This window comes from Scleropages formosus, chromosome 7 (assembly GCF_900964775.1).
Source record: "Scleropages formosus chromosome 7, fSclFor1.1, whole genome shotgun sequence".
Taxonomy (NCBI): domain Eukaryota; kingdom Metazoa; phylum Chordata; class Actinopteri; order Osteoglossiformes; family Osteoglossidae; genus Scleropages; species Scleropages formosus.
The window spans coordinates 20,466,307-20,491,194 of record NC_041812.1 but is presented as its reverse complement, the minus strand read 5'-3'; the positions used below and the strand labels follow the sequence as shown (position 1 = coordinate 20,491,194).

The following is a 24,888-nucleotide window of genomic DNA, read 5'->3' as shown; positions in this document are numbered from 1 at the left end:
CGCATTCATATCGGAAGAAACACAATAACACGGCACAGAATAACGCTTTAGGAGATAGATTTTTGCCTGGGTTCCCTCAGCCCGTATCTAGTACTTGCTGAAGGAACCACATGGCAGAAATAACTACTTTTATAATGAAGGGTCCGGGAAGCTTCCGCCGTACGCATTTCGGAATCGTTTCGGTTTTATTAACCCTTCACGGGGATCCGTAAGGAAACTTCTTCCACTATGTGATACGTTCCGAATTTGTTCGGGCTCCTTCTACCTGTAAGTGAAAATCGTTAGTCTGCGCTCTAATTTTAACAGATTACGAAGAGCGGCAAAAACCGTCTCGACGCGCTCCCAGGCTGCTGGTGCTCAAGGTGCGCACTTCACTACATCACCAATGAGACAGAAGAGCGAGAGGATGATGGCTAAAGTCGCGATACGACCCATAAACCTCAAGTCTGAAGGTGCTACCGAGGTGTCTGACACTAACAAACTATTACTGCACAGAGCCACCTCACACTGACCAGTACAGGAAACACTCACAGAGCATTCATGAAAGCCATCACCAGGATGCTAAGACACAACATACAATTTCAGCTAAAAGACAGAGTACATAACTTTTTATTAATTTTTCCCCCATAAATAGCACTGGTATATTTTCCATATCACTAACAATATAAAATGGAATGACTTTAAACAGCACCTACAATCACCACGTATTTACTCTTGATGCTTCTCGAGGTTGTTTATCCTTGGTTTTTGGGATGGTTTCCATAGTAACATCTCTCACCATCTCTTGTGTGTCAGCCACGACCCGCAACCTCACCGAGGGAACTTACGAGTGCACGTGACCACATGCAAACGTGCGAAAAGCGCTGCATGCTGGCATGTGCAGTCTATTTCTCTCTCTCTCTCTCCCCCACACACACACACACACACACACACACACACACACACACACACACACACACACACAGAGAGAGAGAGAGAGAGCACTGTTGATCCAGTCTCTCTCCTTAAAAACATCTTCTTTCATTTACCCAAATACTGATGGTGGAATTGAAAATGATAAGACATCTCGGTAAACACGAGGGCAGAGAAGGAAGAGGACAGAACGTGACACAACACACAGCGCGTAGCACTGCACAGCATGGACATGCAACCAAGTAACACGCCTACAAAGCTTAATAGAAAAAGTGACTAATAGAATTTAATTAAAAAACAGATTAAAGATAAATAATCTCCAATAAAACCATTACAAATGGCTTGGTCCTCATTACTTGTGGTATTTTTTTAGTGGAGCTGGTGGAGTGAACTTTGAATCTTATTGCTTTTAGGATGAACGGTTAAGTAGCCCTGCTGCTGATGGGGCAGAAGTGGGGGGCACCATTTAAGAGAAATCTGGAGGTGCTTACAATAGTCCTGATACTTCCATTACACAGCGCTTTCAGGATGCTCTGAGATTGCTGTGAGGGTGGGTTCCTGAGAGTGTAACAACGAAGGCTTCATATGTTGGATCTGTGTCCCTTGGCAGTGACCGGAACAGCAGGCGAAGAGCCATCAGCACTTGAAGAAGCCATGGAAAGATGGACCTTCAGGACTTTCACTGCCCACTAACAGACACAGTCACTGACTCAATGTGTATGTTGACGCAACGGTCGGAGTGACAATGCGATAGAAAGGCCCCAGCCAGCGGACATCCTGGACTTTGTTCTGAAACTCAAGCCATCTGTATCTGCAGCTCCTCTTCGTCATCCAGGTCACTGGGCGGCTCGTCCGGGTTCTCCGAGCCGAATCTGGATGAGCGCATCTTCCCGAACAGGCCGGGATTTTGCTGACGCCGGAGCCTAGAGTAGAGGCAGAAAAAAAAAAGAGGAGGGAGCAAGTGAGCCCGCGGGCGAGATGACCGTCGTACCAGTCATTCATGGCAAGGAGGCAACGATAGGTCCGAACCTACAGGACACGTACAACAAACAGCTCTCCTCACATCCTGGCCTTCTACTTCCACTGTCTGCCCCACAGCTTCCTGCTGACTGAATGTACTCACTTTATTATTATTTACGAGTTTTGGGGTGTATAAAAAGACAGAGAAAGGATGCGCGGGCACATACGTCTGTGACGGATAACACTTGGAGAAATTCTAAGGACTTTATTAAACTATTTTTAAGCTTTATTTCACCTCGTCATTGAGTCTCCAAAGAACCGAGAACTGTTTGAAAATGATCGATTCCGACGCCGCCGCCTAACAATGCCCACCCTTCCTCTCGACTACCTGGCACCGAGACCCTCTCCTCCTCATCCCCGAGGCGACGTGTGCTCCTCACAGGAGAAGAGGACCACCAGCCACCGCCAGAACACAGCCACAACCCCCATGTGCGCTCAACTGCCAATTTCCTATGAAATGACTTGCAATTATTGTGTGGCCAAGAATTACACCGGCCTGTTTATTACATTAAATGCACTAATTAAACGCTGTTAAATCCTTCTGTTCCAATTTTAGTTTGAGCACTAGAATAACTACAGTATAGTAATTGGTATCTTTCATAATGTTAACTATGACTGACCCGGTAAAAGGTCATAATAAATGCAGCATATAAACAGGACCATTAATAACAATTTTACTGAAGGACTTAAGAAGTATGTAATAAATAAAAGTAGCAGGCTCCCTTTTCTCTTAACTAAACAAAGGCTCCCTTGATTTCTGGTAAAACGATGTAAACATTTAGTTGAGAGAAATTCAGCGGTTAAACACAAAAAAGAGCAACTGGGACACCACGCAGCGAAACATCTAAGCAGGACAGTTGAAAGGATAGGGCCTTCTTTGGCTGGCAGTGTGACAAGACTCAAAAAGGCACTGTGTCAGTTATGGACATGCACAAAAGCACATGTACAAGAGAGAAATCAAAATGGTATCCCCTTCTCCATACATGTCCCATCTGCTCTTCATTTCATGTACTTCCCCGACACCTTAATTCAAAGCGAATTTCAAATTTTTGCTCATTAACACAGCAGGGTATTCTTACTGTATAAGTTCACAGCAGATACCTTGAACAAGGGTACTGGAGCAGGGCTGTAAGTGGGCCTAAAATGAGAAGTTTTAAGATCACAAGTCAAAGTCCTTAACCGTTGCGCTCGCTGGTCACCCATCTGCTCTAACTGCACTCCTAATGTTTCGAGCTGCACGTCAGGCCACAGCCCGCAGCTTCTGTGCAGAGGTCTGTTGAATTATTAGTAGAATAGATTTGTGTGTATGTGTATGTATGTGTATATATATATATATACACACACACACATATATACTGTATATATACAGTATAAATATATATATATATGTGCATATGCAATCTGTCACAAGGCGCAATAACAAAATGAAAAGCTAAAACTCTAATAAAAAAAAAAAAAAAAAACCGTGCAAAGTTAATCCAGCAGTTTTGCCACCCCGGTCACCTGTCTGCCTTGTCATTCTACTGTTTCGCTATACTAGGTGATGGAGGCTTAATCTTGTGGAAATGTGTGCTCAAGCAGGACCAGCTGTCTGAAATCTCAGCACGGTGCGTTTGCCAGCCATCAGTGTAAATACGGATTAATTATAAAAAACCGAGAGGAAACAAGCCAGCGCTTCTCAGCTAACACCATCCTTAGTTGGGATATACCGAGGGGGGAATGAGAAATGCCAGCAGGGGTCTAAGGGGATGTGTGAGCAGACACACTAAGCACAGGTTAGCGATGAAACAGTTGGAAGCAGCATCCTGTGAGTTTCTGTCACGAAGCCAACATAAAACCTTGCAAGAATAAACATGCTAGTGGCAAAGTTACCTTCCAGCCAAATTCCTATTAGGTCTCCGTTGGGGTCTTGGGAGAAACTTCAATCCATTCGATAGTCTCTAAATCCTGCTGTGTTCAAAGCCTCAGGAAGGGCATCATGGTTAGGTCATGTTCAAATGTGAAATCCATGACCTCATGGTCCCAAGATCTTACAGCACCGCTCGTAAAATCTCCAGTGTCGTCCAGACATGGGAGCGTGCGGTACTGGAGACATCCTGCGGAGCTTGGCGGTGAGCAAGTTTGCTGAGAGTTCGCTGTGGTGCTGACAGGAACCAGAGCTGGCCCACCACGGGGGATGCGCACATAAGAATGGAGGGCCTTAATGGCGCTAAATTACACATAATAGCGTTCTGACCACAGACACCCACTCAATCTAAAAGCTTTTAGATTTAGCCTAAACACTCAGCCGGGTCACATTAAGGTGAGCAGCTGTAAATCCGCCGTACAGAGTGAACGTCTGCCTTTAAGTTCCTCAGACAGTCATTTATCTGCTGGGCCACTTCAGGCCATGCCATTGCATCCCTTTCCGCAGGTCCTCCCAGTTCACATTTAACCTTGCCAGAGCTACACTCAACATAAGAACCACGGTTGGCCGACTGTTTTATTGAGTTTAGACTGTGCCTGTTCTTCCCATTTAAATGAAAACATTAAAAACTGCAAGATTCTGGTTGATAGCCCAAACTGAATCTAGTAGTAGAAGGTAGTGTAGGCTTAGAGGTCCCACGTTTGGACTCGAAGGACCAAATTTCAGTGCCCACCTCCAGCTATAGTACCTGTGAGCAAGATACTTACCCTCAATTGCTCCAGTAAAAAAAAAGCCCAGCTTTATGAAAGGGTACACCTTTCTAAGTTGTTTTTGAGAAAAGCATCAGCTAAATAAACAGAGATAAACGTAGGTTAAAAGAATTAGTGTTAACGGATAACCACTTCCAAGCCCCACCCATTTTGCTATCAGCCCCCTGCCCCCCATCACCGACTGTGGGTTATAGAGAAAGGGATACACCTGTCCAACCTAATGAAGACAGATTAAACCAATGCTGGTGTAGCCAGCGCTTGTCTACATCAGCGCTTTCCAGCATACACCTGGGTCCCATCGTCCCTTTCTGTCCCTTTCTGTCCCTTCTGGGCCCTGACTCTGTGAGAGTGAGTGGAGGAAGTACACAAAAAAAAAAAAAAAAAGAAAAAAAAAAACCAGCTCAGTTGCTCTGCAGTCCCCTGGCCCTTATCTCACAGGCTGTTTAAACACAACTTCAAGTTGTAAACAAGTATATATTCAAGTTATTACCCTCACAGTAGCTCAATAATGAGTTTGTGCCATTGTGCATTAAAGGTTTTGTCACTTGAGTAAAACACACTCATCCCTCCCATTCAGTCTTCTGATAGGCTTTACTTCTTCGGTCCACGATTATTAATACATTAATACTATTTATTGGTCCAGATTTGCATTTATCTGACCTGCAATATTTGGTCCAGTGCAATAAACTGAAACCACATTTGACATCTGTGCCAAGTGGTTGTGTGAGAGAAACTCAGAGATGCATTGCACTATGGGAACTGTGTACCCACACTCTCAGCTGCGGTCCTGCACTCTACTGTATGGTCTTATGGTCTTAATGTATATCCACATGCCTTTGTTTCCATCCTCTATTTTGTGCTTTCATTGTCTAATTATGCATTTTTTAAAAAATGACATGTAGCTTCTGCCTTCCTTAAGCCAGTCCATGCACACGATCACTGCAGCTTTACTTATGAAATAATTTTTTTTTTTAAAAATTATATATACTGTTATTAACTGTTACTCATTCTATTTAATGCATTTCACAACTTCTTTGGGTGAATTGGGATGGGCCTGGAATTATTTGGAATTTTTCACCATAAGAAGTAATGGAATAAATCATTTCTTCATTCAGTTTTTCTTTTTTTTTTAATATTTGGTCCATTTTCAGGAGGAATACACTGGTTTCAGGAATAAGCATATAAGTGTGTATGTTGGTTTGCACACTGTATTATACAGACAAACGAAAACAATGTGGCTTCTACACATCCTGCTTTCTTCTCCACTGTGAATCAAAGAGAGTGGTTTAACTGGTAGGTTTACGTGTTTTATCTGGAGCTTGCCTTGTGCACGGTGACTCTACAGCTGCCTGGGCTTTTATTCCACCTTGTTACACATTCTATAAACCAAGTGGCAAGTTTAAAACATTGGCTGGATGTAAAATACCGCTTGATGCCTGACATCATGGTGAGGTTAGCAATTTACGGCGACAGTTCTAAGGAGCAGCGATATAAGAAGGTAAGGTCAATACTAGTGGCCAAATGAGGCCTTTTATTGCAAAGGTGCAGTGGCTGACCAGTGGCTACCTTCTATCTCTGTGTGAATGTGTTTCTCTGTGTACACGTCCACATTCCTGCTTCACAACCTGAACATGTTTGCAGGTCCATGTGGACGTCTGGCTCCCCAGCCTTCAAGTCAAGAGCTTGTGTTCCCGAAACACGGGCCCACTGTTCACTTCCTGTATATTGATTTTGAAATCAGCTTTACTGTTATAGACTGGGTGAGCAGATTATTGTGCATGCTGCTCTTTTAATGGCTGCACTGAGGAAGGGCGTAGAAGTGCGGTTCGATAATAGCGCAGCCTTGTCCGAGAGTGAGCAAAAAGGAAAATAAATTGCCGCCGCTCCTGCAGCAAACCCTTAAAACACACATATACACAAACATTGAGTCAGGTGGGCAGCAGGTCCAAACAACACGTGATGAGCTAGTTAGGCTGCGGTCAGCCTGTCATGACCTTGACCCCTCAGATGAGACAACACTTTCATTCCCTTGACCACTCTAATTAACCTGAGCTGCTCCAATAAAAGCCCTAGTTTTTCCAGAAAATATGTCCTGAATGATAAAAAATTAAATGATGAAAACCATTAAAATATTTTAATTTGGGGCAAGAGATGATGTAGTGGTTAGAGCCACTGTCTCTGGACCAGGTTTGAATCCCACCTCCTACTGCTGTACCTCTGATCAAGGTACTTACCCTGAATTGTTTCAATAAAAATTACTCATCTGTATAATAAGCAAATCATAGTAAATAGGTTAACAGTGTGAGTTGCTTTGGAGAAAAGCATCAGCTAAACAAATAAATACGAAATGCCAATACATCCAACCAACAGGAGCTTTACGCTGACATGGAGAAGTGTCTGCGGACAGCCAAGGAACTGCTATCTGACATGTGACCTATACTATCTGCTAGTGCACCTCTTCACCTGACAGTGTGAAAGAATGCACCATGGGGCAATTTCCCCCACTTTACATGTATGGCATGACCCTGTTGCTCGAACAAGATAACGGGCCGGTGGGCTGGCGCGTCTGACAGAACAGATAATGGCGGCAACACGGGCCGAGAGTGACAAGGCAGATGCTAAAAGCTGGAGAGGAGCAGCCCTGATCCCACGTATCTGTAGTTGGGAGGGGAGAGGGGTGGGAGCTCTGAGGATTAGGTCCTGGACATGGCGAGAGAGACTGTCAGCTGCCTCCTTATCAAACATTCCCATTCATCCGTTGGGAAGCTTATGAGCTGCTGCCCGTCTGTAAAACATTTTGTTTACAGGCAGCTTAGGCATGGCGGAGGATTTCTTTACATATTTCTGTGTCAATACGCAACTCTTTCTTACCTTGTGCCAGTTCTTCTACAGTTGTACCGAATTAGTTATTACCGTGCTCTATTATGGGCTCTCCACTGTCATTCTGTGCTCTATTATGTTCTCAGCACCGCGTAAAGGACGGGAGTGTGTAATACTATTATGAGGGGTGATACGCTGCAAAAAATTTTCGTGGATTAAGCTATTGAGGCCGCACCTAGATCCTGATGCAGTTATTATTATTCCGTGCCTCCGTCTACCCTGTTGGGCTGCCAGGTCTCCAAGAGCCTTTTTCTCAAAAGTCATTAACAATGTTATGCACTGGGACCAGGTCTGTGGGAATCTGTGATGTGGCAGAGGCGCTGTCATCTGCACTGCGTGCAGCCCCAGCGGTCCACGGGGGGCCATCACTCAGAATGGCCAGGACTGCGGCTGGAACGCAGCTGAGGTGAATGCAGAGTGCACTGGTTCACTGGAGAGCTCTGTGTGGTACAGAACAAGGACCGGAGCACTGGCATCACAAACCCTGGAGAACTAATTGGACTGGCGATAAAGCAGAGATTTCTCAGATCGCAGAAGTAGGGATACTGAACAAGACTAAAAAAACATGGTGAATAACACTTGGTGAACCGTTTTGAAACCAAAGTTATTTTTATTTATTCTAATAACGTTTATAATTTTGATGACGCTTTTCTACAAAATGACCTGCGTTATTAATGTAGAAAAGAGTACACTTTTCTAAGTATACATATATTGATGGAGTAAGTGCCTTGCTCAAGAGAACAGCAGCAGGTAGGGATTTGAACTTGGGTCTTTTCAGTACAATGCAGTGTCTCATCCTACATGCCACCTGCTGCCCCCAAATCAGAGGGCATCTATAACAGTATGATAAAGGTTATATATCTGGACTTCATATTTGCATTATGAAAATAACATTCTGCTTTGGAAATCATTCCCATTAACAGTTCTTTAGTCATCATTACATGCAAAGAAATTACGTTGGGGTTACGCGAGAATCCCGAAGATGTAAACCCAGCACCGAATTCCTGTAGCCTTGCCACTCACATCAACATGCAATGCATTGTTCTGTGGGGCTGAATATTGGCATTCTTCCTCGCTCAAGGGTGGGACGCAGGCTTGCTGTTACCATGGTAACTAACAGCTCAGCAGCCAGCTGTGAGCAAAGCAAAGCTGTAATTGGCTGCCAGACAGAATATTGACAGAATAACAATGCAGGTTTGGGCATCACTGGCAATGAGATCAAATGTGTCGGACTGTCTGTTAAATTACGGTGACTATAGACGACTTGTCAGGTTCATTTATGGTAATCATAAGCGATCTTTTCGGCAGCGATTATTCCTGTACGCAAAACTCTTATGAAGAAACCAAAGAGACTCGTTGCAGGAACATCAGTACAGTTTAAATTTGCATTTATTCATTTAGCCGACACTTTTCAGGAAATTGACTTACAAATGTTAAACTACTTATGCAATTTTCCATTTATACAGCTGCATAATTTTTATTGTATCAATTCAGGGTAAGTATCTTGATCAAATAGTATGAGAGCAGGAGGCGGGATTCAAACCTGGCTCCTTCAGATGTAGTGCAGCAGCTCTAACCAATATTCTACCATCTGCCACTGCTATGGTTACATATATTTACCTGGACTGCAGGGGAGCAAGGAGAACTCACCTAGACTGCAGATGTTCCAGCTGGACCTGCAGGTTTTCCGACTGCTCCACCTGCTCATCCAGAGACCTCTGCAGCTTCCTTGTCTGATTGTGGGCTTCATCCAGCTGAGACACAGCGACACATTGAGCACAGGGTAGATCACAAACCCGTCACAAGAGCAAGAACACTTAGTGTGAAATCTGAAGGCCGAAAGAATTCATTTCATGTTTGTTTCTGTTTCTCATTAATAAATCTGACAAATGGAGGGTGTCCAACAATGTGACAGGGATGCCAACATCACTTCATATGCTAATAGAACACATTTCAAGTGTTATTCAATTAGCTCTTTAGATACTCGAAGCACTGAGAAAAAGTCCAAAAGAACGCGGCGTTTAGAGTTGCACTCCTGTAGTTGCAACCAATATACCAAACCTTACCCAGCATGACCCACCTCATTACCGCTGCTAAAATGTGCACCGCTGAGTCCCAGCTGCCAACAAGTAGCAGGTCACATTAGTCCCCCAATTACAGGAAGTGCCACAGCATGTAGAACCCTGGGCCGCCACCCCAAGCTTTTCCTGCCCAGCTCGCTGACCTCATCCTCTGCTTGGCCCAGCTCCTTCTTCAGCTCCTCCACCCTCAGCCTTAGCTTCTTCACCTCAGCCTCGTGCTGCTCCACTCGCCGGTTGGCGTGCGCCAGCTCTGCAGTCTTCTCCTGGTACTGCTTCTTCATCTTGCAGTGCACATGACGCATGTCTGCCAGCTCCTGTGAGAGAGGGACAGAGAGGGGACAAGATGCCAGCTTCCTCAAACTGAACACTTTCTATGTCTGCATGACAAGCTGCCATGTTTCCCACAAAAAAAGACAACATTTCATACATGAATAAAAATTAAAGAGGACAGGAAACAAGGGTCCAATCTGCTTAGTCTGGCTTCATGTACAGGCAGCATTTACAGCAGCCTCGCAAAAGAGCAGCCCTTCAAAACCCTAAACAAGTCTAGCAATTTCTACAACATCAAAGAACAAATAACTTTGCACACCAGAAACAAGGGGAAAACAAGTTGGCACTTTCACACAACAAAATATTTATATTTCCCTCGAATGCTTTAACCAAAGGTTTTTTTTCGTTAATAAAGAAGTTCTTCCGTATTCGGTGCAGTTCTTCCTTATTTCGGAAGGGAGATCACTTCTTGACACTTGGAGGTAGTGTTGCTCAGGAGCCCAAACTGAACAAGTTTATTGAAACGGACAGCGCACCATTCCCGTGAGTAATGGAGATTCACACAGTAGAAAACTGCTGCAAAGCCTTAAGGAAATATGTACCGTATTTTTACACTACGGACTTATCATTCAGCGGAATGGTATTATTTCCCAGTAATATAGGATTTTTACATCCACAATAGGTAGTTTACTCACTGCTTATTGTATATTTCATTCCGAAAAGCATCCAAACCCTATGCTTCTTCCATAACTAAAATAACTACCGTGTATATTTCTCCCTCCCTACTTCCTGTCACACGATAGTCTCAACCAATCCGAGCACTGATTACGGTAAACCCAAATTAAATGAATTAATGCTTTCAGGTGAGGGACGGGTTGTACGTTATGGTGTTTTTATCCCAGCTGCAGAATGGTGGCCATCTGATCACAGACCACGTTCAGTTGTAGCAGGTGATGCCATTTATGGAATCAGACATTTCAGACAAAGCGCGCCAACACCAGCGCTGCAAACTGAGCTCGGCTTTTCACAGCTCTCACAGCAGTGCCCACCTCTCTTATTGGCAAATGAGGTTCTGCAGCCCCTGCTCCAGCGGCTGTAGAGGATTGAGGCACTAACACCACTCACTCCACTAACTTAAGGTGGACAGGTCGCCAAAAGTCCGACCCTATCGGACCCGCGGTTGCTTGTAAAACTATCTGAGATGGACCCTGCGGCTGCCATTCTTTAAGTGAGCGAGGAGAGCGCCGCGGAAGGCCACCCTTTGAGGAAGGAGATGCGCAATTTTCACGTTTCCACGTTTCCTCTGAGAATGCTCTCCACACACACACGGCGCTGCTCCACACACCAGCAGCGAGGGTTTTGCTGAGCATCACACTGTGGAATGGGACAATCCATCACTGTCTGCTACCCCCCTCAGCCCCAGCCCTACCCTGGACATCAACTCTGAATCACCTGCATTAATCACCGCTGGACAGAAATATGAAAAGCTCATATTGCCAGAAATAAATGAGCTACAACCCACACCTTTTAGCTTTGCTGTGTATGTTTGGGGACACTAAAAACAGAACGCTAACCGAAATATAAATGTACGAACCTGGAAAAATTAACCTGAAACACCCCAAGGCCCAACAATCTTATTTTTATAGCCCAACAATGAAATAGATGCCACTGGGTTTCAAATGTACAGAACTCTACAGGAACTTTAAAAAGTAGCAAACATTTAGTACCTTCAACATATTTGATACTTAAACAGAAAACTCCTAGAGGCTGCACAATCTCATTTGTTTGCCAGCGCAACAGTAAGCGTGTGGCCATGCAGGCAAGGAGTGGTATGAGGGACCAAAGTCCAGAAGACAGAGCTTTTGCACCAAATAAAAAACTTGAAATTGTCGAGCTTTGCACGTCAGGACCCGAAACAGGCCCGAGAATACAACCCCCAACTTCCCATACTGTTCTCACATGTTTTCTCCTCCTCATAACGCTACAAAAGAGGAGTTAAGGGAAACTGAAGACCTGTAGCTGAGCAAGTAGTGCTAGTGCCTCACAGTGCCAAGACAGAGGAATCAGTTGTAAGGTTCAAACCCAGCGCAGTCTGTGTGGCGTTTGCCCGTTCTCCCCATGTTTGCTCGGGTTTCCTCCCACAGTTCAAAGACTCGCTTCAGGTGTGTTGCTGACTATAAGTGGCCTTGTGTGTATTAGATTGCGTGCGTGATTGCCCTGTGGTGGTCTGGCATCCCATCCAGGGTGTACTCTGCCTTGCACCCTATGCTTCTGGGATAGGCTCTGGACCCCCATGACCCTGCACTGGACAAGTGGTTATTGATAATGGATTGGAAAGATGGGTACAATAAACATCAAACACATGGCACAGACTGATATGTTTTAGGTGAATTGGTGACTAAATTTCCCTTTGAGCGTGCGTTTTTGTGTGCGTGTGTCACACTGCTTGGTGTAGAGATGGGTGAATGACTGTAGGAGTTGAGCGCAGTGTATCCAGTACACTGGGTAAAGGTGTCAGCTCAGTACTAGTTAATACTGACTGTATGTCACTTTGGAGAAAAGTGCTAATGAATAAATACAAATGAAAACATAACTACTAACCCCACCCTCTCTACTGACTGTGTCCAATGCTACACATAACATTTACCTGACGCTTTTCTCCAAAGCAACTCACTAGGTTAAGTTACTTACAGTTATTTACCCATTTATTCAGCTGAGTAATTTTACTGGAGCAATTTAGAGTAAGTACCTTGCTCAAAGGTACTTTAGCTGGAGGTGGGATTCAAACCTGTGACCTTTGGGTTCAAAAGCAGCACGGTGCTCCCGCTGTGCCGCTAGAAGACGTTCAGGGCAGCAGGGTGTGCTGTGGGGACAACTAACAGTTAAATGGGGGAACATGCCAATTACTTAAGCCAAAAATACATGACTAAACAGACACCTGCCACGACAACCTGCCCCATCCCGCCTCCCTGAGGCTGGAACCCATCACCCACACCTCCGCAGCCAATGCGGAGAGAGGGAGGGGTTGTATGATACTCTGGTCTAGCACATGCACCTGTTTCTAGGCCAGGCAAATCAGGCCACAGGCAGCAGCTTGCTGCAACGAAGCCTACAAAAAGACCGTACGAACCAGTGTGCTAGACCAGGTGCAGGTGTGCGTCAATTCCTTCCGCCCCCCCCCAGCCCCAAAGTTTCCCCTGTGCTCTTTCAGCAACTCGGATACCTGTATCAATGCCAGCTATTTATGTGTATGTTCTCATGTAAAATCCATTAGATGAAGGAGAGAATGCAAATTTCAGAAGGCTTTCTGAATGCTATGCCTTTTCTTTGTTTAAAAAAAAAAGAAAAGAAAAAAAAAAGCAGAAAAAAAAGCCAAAAGAAAGGCAACACACATCCGCTGAGTTTCCCGCGCCTGACAGTATGGGGGATTTACCACGGCAGGCCATGCATTAAACGAAAAGGCCTTGCAAAGCAGTACACGCTGTAAAACGGAGACTTCATAAAATAATACCCACCAACAACGATGCCGTCAAAACTACCTGACAGCGTCACTCAGCCCATTGATCTTTATATAGAGGTGAGCAGTGGGGCTGTTCAGTCAGAGGAACAGCGATAAATGCGGCACACGTCTAACACAAGCACAGCGCGGAGAATTCGGTGCATACTGTGCAGAAAGTGAGAAAGAGAAAAAAAAAAAAAACAGAAAATATTGAATGCAGAACCATATGAAGCTAACATCCATTAATGGCAATTCAGATTCAAACGACGACAAGAGCTACAGCTCTGGATGCAACCCAAGTCCGTTCAGCAGAGCTGACAGCAGTTTAAAGAAATCCTTGAAAAACCTCCCACGCAGACAGTCAGGTGTCTAACCCGCTAAGAGGAGCGCAATAAAATCAGTTCATTTGGCTCCGCTGGGATTGCAAACTCTGAGGTAGCTCAATTGATCCAGCTCTGCCGACTCCTTTGTGCAATGCGGGGGCCTTATGTATTCGGTCCGTACGAAGCCCAAATCAGAACAAACCAAATTACAAAGCAAACTAAAAACCGCACCCGGAACATTTGGATGCAGAAAACAAAAGAGACAAAGATCAACTTGATTAATGTGGGACTCTCTGAAGGGACGTCTCCACGGTCAGAGCGATGAAGCATGCGGTGATCCCCGCTAAGCGCTATATAGTCCAGCCTCGGAGAACAGTGGCAGGGCACCGGAGTCCCGGGAGAACCGGCTGCCAGATTACCGCTGGACGCTGGAGCCGGACTCGACCGCATAAAAATATACTAATACAGCAGAAAACGTCCCTTTGAAAGTCACAGTCATTTTGCCCACTTTCTCACTAGAGCGGGAAAAAGAAAAATTGGAAATCCTGTCGAGAGAAGGACAAACACTTTCTCAATCGCCCCAGTGTGTCCCAGAATGTCAGTGGGCCGGGAAGACAGATATGCCTATTCATAAAATGAGATTTTTTTTTTTTTTTTTTTAATTCATACATATTTTTACTGTCAGCTATTTGGAGTATAATGCACATTCATTTATGTTGTATGCTATACTTAAAAATATTACTTCTGCTTTCCAGTTTGTTTTTGTTTAAAACCAGTTCCAATCAAGGCAAATGCATACAAACTTAATTTTATATGCACACTGCTAAAGCTAAATTCATGAAAAGGTGTGAAAAACCTTGCCTGACATTTAACTCCTTTCCTCTTTCAGCATTGCGTTCTAAAACCAAACCTGTTGCATTTTAACAAACGCAAGGAAATTCATATTCGCTAAATGACACTTATAGATGCGTAATCGCCAACAACACAGAGATTATTTGCCATTCCGTCTAATGTGTGCAGGCAAACAAGGCTTTCTAAAAAGAGCTGTGATGAGGAAACATCAGCCTTGGGAGTACCCTTAACTGGAACAAGCAAGGTCCCAGCAGTGTGGAATTCACACACACACGGTGCAGGGCTCATGCACTTCATCCTGGAAGTGTGCCTGGTTCTCCCTTCGCCCCTTGGCGACTCTAATGTTTCTCCTTGACCGAGTCCCAGGCTTCCCAGCCACAGAGGGAGGACCTGCTACACAGTCTCCAGCCACAAAAATCCACACAGCATCCGGCGAAGGACGAAACGCTGGAGTACCCAACCGAAAAGACTCCACGAGAGTTGAGCAGAGCTCAGAGATGCACCTAGCCTGTATATATATATTTACATTTAATAATTAATCTGGCACTTTTCTCCAAAGAAACTTATAATAATAAGTTTGCACACTATGCCGCTTACAATTATACATCCATTTATAGAGCTGGGCAATTTCCACTAGAGTACCTTGATCAAAATCTACTTTGCTGCTGTAACGGAGAAGGTAATGCGACAAGTAGCACCAACAGCACGTTAACCGCTGTAGAAATAGAGTACAGTCATTCCAGAATATATGTACCTTGACTATGAGAATTTAAATTTCATTTAATGTCCTGAATTCAACTTCTGAAAAATTTCTTTGTATTTATGAAGACTGAATTTGGATTTTGCATTCCTCCTGATAACTGAGTGAGACCAAAGCCACCATGATCCAGATGGTTATAGTTTGACTTGTGCTTCATTAAGTTCTCAAGCTCCATCAGCCATTGTTTGCTAGTTTTACCTGTTATAATCTCAGTAATCATTATAATTATTATAGGCTCTGCTTGGACTGTCCAAACCATGTCAACTTGTTCACCGAGTGTGAATTCTTTTGCATTGTTTACATTGATTTCTTTTGTCTTTACTGATTTGTTTCTTGCATTGAAGGTTGAATTAAAACAAGCACTAAACATCACAAGTACAATAGGACGCCCATATCGCGGTTGACTGCGGTCAATAGAAAATTCCAGAAATACAGTAAACATTCATAATTTAAATCATGTGCCGCTATGAGTAACGTGATGAAATTTCGTGCAGTCCTGCCTGGAACATTATTCATCCCTTTGTCCAGCGTATCCACGCTGTATACGCTACCCAGCCATTAGTCACTTGGTAGCCGGCTCGGTTATCAGATCAACTCTCACGGCATCACAGTTCTTGTGTTCAAGTAACCCTTATTTTGCTTACGATGATGTCTTATTGTGCCTAATTTATAAATTTAACTTTATCATAGTTATGTACAGTATATAGTGTTCGCTACTATCTGCAGTTTCAGGCATTCGCTGGGGGGCTTGGAACCTTTCCCCTGCAGATACGGGGGTCCAACTGTTTCTTCTTTATGTTTGCGAGTCATTGTTAAGTGTACATTATATAATAGCTACATTAGAGCTGAATGAGCACAGGCAGACATCCATACAGTATTATGTAGTAATTTATGCAGGGAAACTGCCTTGTTATGTTGTTATGATAACTAATGATAACCGCTGAAGTAACTGTGTTCATTTTAGGGGGATTCGGTAATATTTTAGCATAAATAAATGTCAATTTCGGGGCTCAGAAATGGATCAAAATTTTTTACCGTTGAAACTAACGGTAATTACGTTTTCGGTTTAGAAGAATTCAAACTTTCAAAAGGTTTTTCAGGAACAAATTACCTACAGGAGGCAGGAGAAGACTCTATTGTTGTTTTCTTTCTCTATGTATCTCCCATTGTGCTCCCTGAGTAACATATCTGTCTCAGCAGTGCTCTTCCACAGCTGTCACGTTGGTGACAACGCGACGGCAGCGAACCGGTGGGTCGCCTAGGCCACATCTCTTCCCGCATCCCCACCCTTCCATGCAGCCCCTTTATAAAAACACCATCCACCACAACGTCATGCCCGAAATGGGATAGATAACTAGGCCCGTCTCTCACATAAAAGCCCATTTCGCTGGGACCCCGTTATCGGCCGGGATTAGATCAGCTTTAACGAGACAGCGTAACGAGTGAGCGGGGAGCGCAATCGGCACGGAAACGGGCCCCGATTACCGAGTGACGGGAACAGTAATAGCCACGCTGTCAGGCAGGGGCCCCGTGTGCGTGTTCACACTGACAGGCGCTCATTGCGTGATTCATGCCCACTATGGAGCACAGAATCACACCGCACCCCCCCTTGACTTTCTCCCAAGAGTACCACCTTGGACTGCTTCTCCCCTCAGGCTTGCTCCCTCACGCACAGACAGGCCACACCTTATAACATTACTGTAATTAAACTATGAACAACACACTGTATATCACCCCAGGACAGTACTACGATCAATGACCTCTGTATCTTCATATATCACCCCAGTATAGTAATGCCCTCTATATCACCTCTATATAGTAATGCCCTCTGCATTACCCTGGTACAGCTTATTCAGTAGCTGTCGCTGCCCTTGTTCTCACCCTCACATAGCCCAGCTCTACCTGCCCTGGGCTGTAGAACCATCAAGTGTTGGTGCAGTCTGGAGCTGTGATGTAGCTCGGCTGGAAAAGGGACAAGTACACAGAGATGTGCGGTGACAAACCCAGACGCAACACGTCCTCGAGAGGCCTCTTGCCGCTAAACAGAGGAATGAGGGAAAAATGTACGGGGCTCAACAGCAACGGCAAAGGACAGTACACTCAGGTCCCCAAAGGAGTATGCCCAAAGTGCAAAGTTGCTTTCCATGACTCTCCTCTGCCTTCCCAATGACAGACAGACAGACAGACAGACAGACAGACAGACAGACACACACACACACAGAGGGATGTGAGGCGGCTGTGCAGAGGTGGAGGATGGCCGTGACCTCCCTCAGCCCCCATCTGAGACAAGAGCTCACCTGCAGTAATTAAAGGCGAGCTTTCGGCGCAATCGGCTGCAGTTAATCCCCTTGCTGGCCTGGTCGGGCTGCAAGCTCATCACTACAGTAACACCCCCCCCCCCCCACCCCTCCACCTTGTGGTATGTATAAATGCTCTTCAAACATAGTCTTCTGCACTGTCTCATTTCTCATGCATCATTTTCCCTCTCCCTCCTGAGCCACCACCTCTTTACTTCTCCGTTTCCTCCCATTGTCCTTTACCTCTCATCACCTCCCCAGGGTCACCTCCCTTACGTGCTTACTGTTGCTCTGTGCACAAGCAGAGAGTGCAGCCATGTTTAAAGAGCACACTAAGATGGAGGGGATGGATCGCAGCAACGGCATGCTTCCTGGTCACTCTGTGCCATTGCCGGACCTGTTCTGAAAACTGTGTCTGACAGACGAACCCCGTGACTTTGGCTTCCTGCTCCTAGCCCTTCTCCATGCCACACCAGCCTCCGGCGAGGTCTTCCTCGTTCTGCATACGTGCTGGACCAGCGGACGCCCCACATGGGGACAGCAAAGACACTACACCCATTTACAGCACAGGGACTGAAAGTCCATGTAGATGCAGAAGCAGCACAGGACTGCATCACATTCACGATTACAGGACGTATTTTTACTACAACTGGTAACTTCCAGTACATCTGCATTCCACAGCTTTTTTTTTTTTTTTTTTTTTTTTAAAATCAAAGTTGTTACAATATTTAAAATTTTATCCAAAGAAAATGCTACTAATTTATACAGCTGGATGATTTATTATGAATTTACTTTACAAATTACCTTGCTCAGGGGTACAAAAGCAGGGGCCCTATAGGGATTTCAAAATACAGTTTTCATGTTACATATCACTATGTACCGTATTTACATTTACTTATTTAGCTGATGCTTCTCATGAAGCGATTTACAGTGTTAATCAGAATGTCGTTGCATGCCCACTTATACAGTTGGTTAATTTTTACTGTATCAGTTCAGCGTAAGCACCTTGACCAAGGGTAGTTTAGCAGGAGATGGGATTCAAACCTGCATCCTTCAAGGGCAAGGAGTCTGTCACTATGCCACCCGTTGCCCCGTTACATGTCCCATTTTTACTTGATATACTACCTGCCAGCATCATCAATGGGTTAGAATTACTTTGCTTATGGACATGACTGAAGTAATTTATATAAATACCTCTGGATACCCAAATTTCATCTCCTGAATGCAAATGTCTCCTACTGCCCTTTGTTTTTATAACCTACCTCCTAATCTTTATCCTTCAACCCTAACAGTGCTTTATACCAACACTGAGACCAAGGCATTTAGCCCAAAGCAGAGAGCAGCCGCTGTGTTGAATCTAATGTACCGTTTTTTCAGTAGACAAAACCGGCCTCCCTAATTTTGTGTAAATGGTGCATTAAATCTCAGATGAAAACCGCTGTATTCATATTAAGACAGTTTCAACGAATTTTCTCTCTGGTCAGAGCACAGCTGACAAAATGCCTGTTGGCACATGGAATAACAACGTGGAGGGGGAAAAAGAATACAATCACATTCCAGCTATTACGGGAGACATCTGCTGACACACCAACACGGTCTTTTAAGGGAAAATGATGAGGGACTTTAAGGAAATGCGAGGAACCAGGAGCAGAGGCCATGTGGCTGTAGTCTGTACACGTGCCATGAACATACACACGGTGGGCATACTGAGTCACAGACACATAACAAGGTCACACTCCTGCTTTGTCTAAGTTGATTCTAAAAAGCGTATGGATACCGCCAGCTATTTTACTGAGATGTGTGTTTGTGTTTCTCATGGTTTCTCATGCCTGATCTTAGAATTGTGTTGTTGTTATTCAGTATTTGATATGATTTTCTTGGTTATGTGACGATTGTTTGATTAGGTGTGTATTTAGTGTTTTTAATGACAACAGCGATGACAGCTAATTATGCTTTGTGTAAAGTAATTTACATATAGAGTGTTTAAGAGCGTTTACATGCTAATTTTAACTACAGCTTACACTTCTGTTGGGGTATCCTGGTGTACGCTTATTGTCGGTATTTGATTTTGTGATGGCGTTTTCTTTTTCGACTGCAGTGGGTGTTTTTCAATACTTTGCTAATGTTTATCAAAGTCTGAAAGAAAATATGTTGAAATTGTGTCACACTGAGGGCTGAAGCATTGCAGAAAACAGTCTGAAAGTCTGAAGAATTACCTGAACATGAGGCCAAAAATTAATTTCATGACCTTATGCATATTCTGACCCACACACACACAAATGAGCTCAGGACCAGCGGCAGATAAAGTGGCAAATCAAAACAAAACAGTGGTTAATAATGCCATGATGACAGTAATAGTAATAACAACAGGACAGGGAGTATAAACATAGCTCAATAAGTGAGACGCTTAGATCACCCAGAACAAACAGATGGCACTGCACTGCAGTAAAATCACTTTAGGTGTCAAGACCATTAACCAATAATGGCTTACCCAAAACACTTCTATTAAGAAATCTGATTAGTTTGAGAACTCAGTGGCCCCCCTGCGCCACCACCCAGCAGGGACAATGACTGCATGCTTCACAGGTAATTTGTCCTGATTAACTAAATAAAAAAAAAATCTGACAGTTAGAATCTCCTCAGATTGATTCGAAATGTACTTCCGACTGGAGATGAGCACAAAGCTGTACATAAGCTGTCTTGCATCTGTGCTGAACAAGAAGTCCCTTCTTCCTGCTCAGTGGACACATCCTGTCCTTCAGATAATCCTGTCTCTGAGGAGGCTGGCGTGCTGCGTTTGGCTGACTGGGACCCATGAACACACACCTTGCAGAATTGCCAGGCCCCCTGGCCGTGCACCCGCCTCCTGCCCTGCCCCAGCCATCTGTGTGGGGAGCGGGGGCTCCCCTGCCCCCCCAGATCCCCCCCGTCTCCCAGGGCCACCAGAGACTTCCTGAACTCCTGACCCATCCGCTGCCCGGCTAACCATCGACGCCTTGGCCGTGCTCAGCAGAGCAACACAGGCGTATATCAAACTGAACTTTTGTTCAAACAGGACCCTGCGAATACTCAGCATAAAGGGTGTCTAATACGTGGCCTGGCGTTTCACGCAATGCAGACCGCGATAATTTATAGAATTATAACTACACAATATCTAATTATTAATAATAGTCGTATACATATTCATAATGTATAAACATTCTATAAGTTGCATAATAATTTAAGAATTATATAAGTAATATATCTATTTACTACGCCTACCATAAATACTACAAATTCTACTGATTCATAATACAGAAATATCTGGACACGGAGATTAGAACACACAGCGCACCAAAATAATAATACAAAAGAATCATATTTCAATTTAGACATTTAAGACTCAGTATGTCACTATGATTTTTACAATGTGTGGCCCTTGAACCAGTTCACAATAATGACAGCATAGGCTGGACATCCTCGCTGTACATCATCTGTTGCCTCTTGCAATATCCTACGGATCTGAAACAATTACTATAACCGGTAACTTGTACTGCACCTGTAATTTTAGATCACAAATGAATAAGTATTATATGATTTATGGATCGTATGGCAAATTGTTACTCATTCAGTAGCATGAACATTTTTCAACAGTGATTTTGTAGCCGACACAATACCAGCAGATAAATTTCTGCAGTATATGCAAATCGCAGGGTCGACTCTTTGTTAAGGGACAAATAATTGAAAATAATCAAAATTTGCAGCTGAAGCTGGTGCTTCTTTCCCTGTCGCAGACTCATTAGAGCTCCTTAGAAATGATTTATAAAAGCTGTTCCTCCAGCCTGGGGAGATCTCTCTATTATCATTGCCAGGTCCTTGTTTTTTATTTACTTAGTGAAAATTAAACATCCCTGATCTCCTCAGGAGAGACGCTGACTGATGGCAAGAGAAGAGGCCTGGGCTGTCCCACAGGACCCCCTCAACCACGACACCTTCACACACAAAAAACTCTGAACGTTTCCATTTCCTTGGAACCCACCCTGCATAACAATCCCGGAACGTTGTCTGCGGCTAATTGTTTTTTAATGTTTCAAAGCTTCCAGCCTGATGAGAAATGTGATTGATCGCACTCTTTGTCTCTGCCTCTGTACTGCATCGGGACGAAGGATGGAGGAGACGGCAGCAGGTTTGATCAGGAACGGTCGGTCTCCAGCCTCACGCAAGGCCCCGTTGGCGGCGCCCCCAGCCATAAGGAAACTGAGGACGCGAGCGCTCAGGGCCCACCGAATGAAGTGGAAACAGTCCGGGAAGCCACTGGCTCTTCACATCAACATAAACAAGTGATCAATTCCCAAGGCAGATGCGAGAGCTTTTAAAGGCCCATCTGATCATCTACATGCAGGCATCCCGTTCTCATTTACAATTCAAACCAAGCAATACCAACCATTAACATGGACCATTTATAACACTAACTATTAAATTTTCAACTGACATGGCAGGCCTATATAGGAAATATTTTTATTGTATACTCTGAAGCAAAGATTATGATTACTCAGAACCCATAACATTTTTAATAGCTTTATTCATGTCTAAACAGCCATTTTGGGCATTTTGAACACGTTCAGTGACATGTTGAGATCCTGCACCTTGCTGCTTACTATTTTCAAAGAAAGAAGCATTCTGAAGTCATGTGTCAACACAATAAATCCAATTTCCAGAAAGCTCTACCTACCTAAGGCTGTGTACTGCTGCATGTATGTTTCTGAAGACAACAATCATCAACTATAATTTGATCTGTCTCACAGCTCTTTAAAGCAGTAAAGAAAATCAAACAAGTGAAGCGAAAATAGATGCAAATACAATGGAGGACACAATTAGCACTGAGCATGAATCAAGATCTAAACTGAGTTACACTAGACTACATTTGGTGCAACAGTGTTACTTAATGGTGTGTGTGTGTGTGTGTGTGCGCGCGTCTGTGTGTGAGTGAGAGAGAGAGCGAGAAAGAGAGAAAGTAGTGAAAGGGTGAATGAGCAGGAGGACAGTTTGAGAGGAATATTTCCACAGTCTGTTCTGGTCCATATACTTTTGAAGGTTGGAGGAAGCTGGTACGTTTCCATAGTCATAAAAACTGCCACCCCAGCTGAGACTCCATCCCTCTGCAGCTAGAAGTCATCTCTAGACATCTTCTCTGGACATAATCTTTCTGGGGACAGCAGGTTGCATACTGGTTAGCCTTGCTGGCTTTGGACTCATACATCACAGGTTTAAATCTCAATCCTGCTGTAGTACCCCTGGTAAAGGTATTTACGCTGAATTGGTACAGTAAAAAAATTACCCAGCTGTATAAAACGGTAAATCACAACAAGCAATTTAATGCTATAAGTTGCTTTGGAGCAAAGAACCACTTGAATGTGGTCCAGGTGGTCCTTGACTTATACCTTGCATATCCCCTTATACTGCATTGTAAAAACCACAAGAATATGTAAACAATTACAATGCATGAATACTAGGTTGTATAATAGGGCTTTATTTTCTCCCTAATCTCACACACCATTCATGTTAAAACAATACTAATATAGAACAATAATATCAATAAAATACAGTCCTGTATTTTCAAGATGCTATTTCAACTTTCATTTCTAAATCTTGTTTTTTCTTTTCGGCACTACCAGAATGCTCACTTTTTTGTATGCTGACCACTTTAAATAAAAGTAACTTGAATGGAATAAAAAAGAATGTGTGTGTAAATAATATTTCTGTAAATAAAATGCAGCTGCTGACAGATACACACGGGGGGCGCAGTGGGTTAGACCGGGTCCTGCTTTCCAGCGGGTCTGGGGTTCGAGTCCCGCTTGGGGTGCCTTGCGACGGACTGGCATCCCGTCCTGGGTGTGTCCCCTCCCCCTCCAGCCTTTCGCCCTTTCGCCCTGTGTTGCCGGGTTAGGCTCCGGCTTCCTGCGACCCCGTATGGGACAAGCGGTTTCAGATGATGTGTGTGTCTGATAGATACACTGAGTGAGTCAATAAGAAAAATGATGTCTTGCGACAGCACGGCCAGCTCATGTTACTGCACAGCAGATAGAACAGTCTTCACTCAAAGATAATATAATAAGGTTAATGTGATGGCTGTCCTAAGTCGAGGATCACCTCTAAATTAATCCAGCCTCTCTCAGTTGTGCACATGGCTGTCCTGTTAGCGCCCATCTCCATGGGGTTTTTCACAGCCTAGGAGGCTTAGTCACATCACCCTGATCAGAGGACCAACTTTGCCGACACCGACAGCAGCTTTGCCGAAGCATCAATCGTCTGAATTTTTTGCTGTCAAAATACCAACGCTAAATGTGGGGGTCGAACATCAAATGCAGTACGTGACATTTTTTCACGGCGCTTTCTAAACCTGTACACAAAACGTAGATGGGCGCCAGGGTGCCGCTACCCAAACCACATTCAGAGGGAGCTCATCCATCTCCTCGCTGTCCCAGAGTTGCTGCGGGTCCTTGCTGTGTATCCATTAGCATTAAGTATCAATCACACTTATGTTTCACGTCACCGTGTCTTAATCGCCAGGCTCGTTTGGATCCCAGCGTGCGGACAGATCAATGGGCCTCGGCTGCGGTGCGAGCGCACCATCAATCCTCCCATGTCGCGTGCCTTGCCACCCCCACGCCAAACACACCACAGTCTCGCTTCACTTGAGTGTCCCTGTTCCTTGAGCATATCACTTGAGGGGAGGGGTTCATGAGCACCTCGCCATGGAGATTTCATGCTGGAGTCATGGAAAAGCCTAAAGAAGGCCAACCGTCTTCCCTGTTCCACCGTTTTTTACTCTATTCAGAAAAGACAGTTGCAACTTTGCTGCAACAACAGAAGCCAAAGCCATCCTTGGATCCATACTGGGGTACGAATCCGTGCTCACCAACCCTGCCCATTTCGACTTCCCTCCTTCTCTCTGTGCACAGGTGACCTGGGGCTTCAAGCCAACCACTTATCTCCTCCACGGTCTCTTTTCTTGCAGCTTGGTCCAATGCTGCCTTCCTTCTACTACCTGACCCTTTGCCCTCTCATGTGGCCGGGGCTGCCCTCTGCCTCCCTGGCACTCTCCGTCAGCTGTCGGACCTGGCTCTCCATACCGGCCCTGCAGCTGACCCCTTCCTCCAGCTCCCCTAACAAAGTCTGTTCACTTCCCTACTTGGCGGAGCTGCGAAAACGACTGATTTAAGGCATAGGCCTATAAAACACTTTAAGCCAACACTATAAAGTGTCTCCTCTTCTAATGGCCCCTATAAAGGGCCATTCATTTGAATTCCCCCAATAAAACCGCTATGTTGGTCCACCT

General features: G+C 44.5%; 1 protein-coding gene across 3 annotated transcripts in view; it reads right to left on the bottom strand.

Annotated features, from left to right (window-relative positions):
• Positions 1–937: 937 nt before the first annotated feature.
• Positions 938–24,888, bottom strand: part of LOC108926189 (coiled-coil domain-containing protein 102A-like) — a 66,761-nt gene continuing 42,810 nt past the window's right edge. For 2 of the 3 annotated variants that reach the window (XM_018738752.2, XM_018738753.2), the window contains exons 7-9: positions 9,713–9,883; positions 9,139–9,242; positions 938–1,835 (exon numbers count right to left, since the gene is read on the bottom strand). In XM_018738752.2, the coding sequence (XP_018594268.1) occupies positions 1,709–1,835; positions 9,139–9,242; positions 9,713–9,883 (402 nt within the window). In that variant the 3' untranslated portion in view covers positions 938–1,708. Of the gene's footprint in view, positions 1,836–9,086; positions 9,243–9,712; positions 9,884–24,888 lie in introns of those variants that run through there. The other variant, XM_018738754.1, reaches the window with a different exon arrangement.